The 3849-nt window shown below is 39.5% G+C and overlaps 1 protein-coding gene across 2 annotated transcripts in view; it reads left to right on the top strand.

Moving 5' to 3' along the window:
• The window catches only part of STYX (serine/threonine/tyrosine interacting protein), a 26298-nt gene that overhangs the window by 13250 nt on the left and 9199 nt on the right, over positions 1–3849 (top strand). For both annotated transcript variants that reach the window (XM_015570500.1, XM_015570501.1), the window contains one exon: positions 1815–1887. In XM_015570500.1, the coding sequence (XP_015425986.1) occupies positions 1815–1887 (73 nt within the window). The remainder of the gene's footprint in view (positions 1–1814; positions 1888–3849) is intronic.

Consider the following 3849-nt stretch of genomic DNA (forward strand, 5'->3'; position numbering starts at 1 on the left):
GCTTGCTCTGTTGGTCACTGTAGTGGCAAGAAGACCTAAAACATCAGAATGCTTAGCTGGTTTGAAGGATAGGGGAGCATCAATACTGAAGTAGATGGAATTGTTCAGTTGCCATGGCAATGCCCTTTCAGAAATGAGAATTTGTTAGTTCTTCCAAGTTCAGTTCTTGCCAGCTATACCACCATGGCCAGAGGGCACAAAGTTGGGATCCTTAAATGACAAAGGTTTGCAAGTTTTCTCTGTAGGTCCTGTGCTAAAATCAGAAGGCACCATTTTCTTCTCACTCATGGCTTCCATGCTGATACCCTGTGCAAAGCTAGAGGTGGACACTTTTTCTTCTTACTGGCAATATATCCCCGGGTGCTGCCACTGCCCTTATGGGAACGATTGCTGGCCTCCTTTTGCTGTTCCGGGCTACCCCCCGGGATGGCAGTGGTGGTCACAGTTGGAATTGGAGCCCCCCTTTCTACCTGGAGTCTTCTTTGTCCCCACTCCCACCCCCCACCTGCTTTCCCTGTGAAGGCCCTGGACTCTTCAAGTGCTTATTTAGTGTTGTTTTTTTCATATCCTTTGTGTTTAAAATGGATGTTTGCTTATAAGTACCAGTTCTTAAAGGAATATTATTTGAATGCAGATAATTTATTTTATTTGAAAAATGAACAAGCATTGGGAAACTTTTATATACTCTCTTTATTATTTGGTGTCTTGTCAGTAATAATATGAATAGTGAAAGTAATTTCCTTTTATTGGGTCTCTACTATGTTCCAGGCACTGTTTCCTAGGCGTGTTTTTTTTCATAATCATATTTAATTAAGCAGGTGCTTGAGTAAAGATATAGTACTTTGAACATAAAACACTGAATGTGAGGAGTAATAGACACATATATTCATTGCTGGTTGGCATGTTAAATGTTATAATTATATGAAGACTGAAATATCAAGCAATCATAATTTATAATTCACAGAATCTTTGACTCAACAACACTAATTTTAGGAATGTGCTGGGGTCCAACCCCAGCAGGTCCAGGGGTCCCCAAAGGTGTGGACGGAGTCGGCAAAGGAGGAATGACATGGAGACAGTGTTCAGTTGATCAGCAGCCTAGCCAGGATCTCTAGCCAAGTTCTGGTCAGGATCTCCAGCAAAGTTCTGGTTAGGATCTCCAGCCAGGTTCTGTGTCCATGTTCTCTTGCTAGGTTCTCCAGCCAGGTTCTGTAGCCATGTTCCCTTGCTAGGTTCTCCAGCCAGATTCTGTCCAGGTTCTCCAGCCAAGTTCTGTAGCCAGGTTCTGTCCAGGATCTTTTTGCCATGTTCTGTTGCTAGGTTCTGTGTCTAGGTTCTGTCTCTAGGTTCTTTTGCCAGGTTCTGTAGCCAGTTTCTGTCCAGGATCTTTTGCCATGTTCCGTCTCTAGGTTCTTCTCTAGGTTCTGTGGGTAGGTTCTGTCTCCTAGGCGTTTTTATCTCATTTATGCCTCATAACAGTGTGGAAGTAGATGTACTTCTCATTGACCACTGATAACATTGTGAGCATGTATGATGTGACAGGTGCTCTATACAGTGCTCTGCACTTACCTCCCATCTTCTCAATAGCCCTCCAAGACAGGTCTTACAGTGATACCATTTTATTGTGATTAGTCTGACCACGCTGTCGATATTTCCACTACCACTCACTACCTCTTTCGAGTACAAGCTATAGGATTATGATTTCCTATTTTAGATAAATATTTAGATAAGTTTCTATTTTAGATGAATTATCACAATTAAGATTTAATTCATGAACTGATAACATCACTTTAATTTTCTTTTTATGTTTTCAGAGATGCATTTGCTTATGTTCAAGAAAGAAGGTTTTGTATTAATCCTAATGCTGGATTTGTTCATCAACTTCAGGTAACTTCTCTTTTCTCCCCTTTTTAGAAAGTAGGATAATTAAAATCTTAAGTCCGTGTAATTTAGGTGTAGAATTTACTTTGTAAATACTTAAAAATCGCCATAATCTAATTGTATTCTTCAAGTTTGCATTTATATTTAAAAGAGTTTTCCTTTTTAAAAAATTAAATTTATAGGGGTGACATTGGTTAATAATATCATGTAGATTTTAAGTATACATTTCTTTTTTAAAAATATATATTCTTTTGATTTTTTTACAGAGAGGAGGGGAGAGGGATAGAGAGTTAGAAACATCGATGAGAGAGAAACATGGATCAGCTGCCTCTTACACGCCCTCTACTGGGAATGTGCCCGCAACCAAGGTATGTGCCCTTGACCGGAATCGAACCTGGGACCCTTGAGTCCACAGGCCGATGCTCTATCCACTGAGTCAAACTGGTTAGGGCTCAAGTATACATTTCTGATACAGAATTGCTTTGACTATTTGGGGTCTTTTGTGGTTCCCCCACAAAATAATTTTTTATCCTCTTTCTTTAAAAAATGACATTGGGATTTTGATGAGGATTCCATTAAATCTATATATTGCTTTGGGTAATATGGCCAAAAGAATTTTCTTAAAAACTGCTATTACAGCCCTAGCCAGTTTGGTTCAGTGGATAGAGCATTGGCCTGTGGACTGATGGATCCTGAGTGTGATTCTATTCAAGGGTATATACCTCAGTTGCAGGCTCTATTGCCAGCCCTGGTCAGGGCACATGTATGAGGCAACTGATCGATGTGTCTGTCTCACAGTGATGTCTCTCTCTCTCTCTCTCTCTCTCTCTCTCTCTCTCTCTCTCTCTCTCTCTCTTCCCCCCCTCTCTTCTACTCTCACTAAAAATCAATGGAAAAATATCCTCGGGTGAGGATTAAAAATAAAATAAAAAGGGCTGCTATTATCAGAAAAAAAGATTAAAGTCACATTGTTGAATATAAATAATATAAATAATTCATGTTAGAAATTTCTTCAATTTCTCCACTTTGTTCACACACATTGAGTTTTGATTCTAAGTATGCTACATACAACTTCTTAAATTTTATATGCTTTATCTTTTCCATGATTTTTCAGATTTTGTTGTGCCTAGAAAGATGCACTAAAAAAGATTTTTTTTTCAAGAAAGAAAATCATAGGTTGAAGAATGTACTCTGGCTGATTCCATGAATAAATTTAAAATTTAGACATCGAGTGCATTATAACATAGATTGTCTCAGTTACTGTACCTTAAATTTTATCTCAATTTTGTTTGTTTTTTTAATCCTCACCCGAGGATATTTTTCCATTCATTTTTAGAGAGAGTGGAAGAGAGAAGGGGAAAAAAGAGAAAATATCAATGTGAGAGAAACACATCAATTGGTTGCTTCCTGCATGTGCCCTGACCAAGGGCCTGGGCTGGGAAGGAGCCTGCAACTGAGGTATGTGTCCTTGACTGGAATTGAACCCAGGACCCTTTGGTCTGCAGATCGACGCTCTATCTACTGAGCCAAACCAGATAGGGCCTCATTTTTGTTTTCAATTTACTATTTTTACTTCATGTTTTAAACAGATAATTTTGTTATTTTTAATTTTTATTGGTTTTTAAATCGAATTTATTGGGGTAACATCTACACTAATAAAAGAGAAAGATGCAAATTAACCATCACTTTGTGAATCTGCTACACCCACAAGCCACACCCACCATCCAATCAGGAGCAAGTATGCAAATTAACCCAACTAAGATGACGGTGGCCACGGAGCTAGAGTGAACAGGAGGCTTGTGTTGCCCCTGGCGATGGAGGAAGCCAAGTTTTCCACCTGCCCTGGCCGGATGTGGGCTCCGCTCAAAGCTACAAAGTTGCAATTATAGAAGATAAATAAATCCCAGATACCTGCTTCCAGCCTGTGGCTGTGGCCAGCCTGAAAACGACCATCAGCCCCTCACCCAG

The sequence above is a fragment of the Myotis davidii genome, unplaced genomic scaffold, assembly GCF_000327345.1.
Source record: "Myotis davidii unplaced genomic scaffold, ASM32734v1 scaffold847, whole genome shotgun sequence".
NCBI classification, from domain to species: domain Eukaryota; kingdom Metazoa; phylum Chordata; class Mammalia; order Chiroptera; family Vespertilionidae; genus Myotis; species Myotis davidii.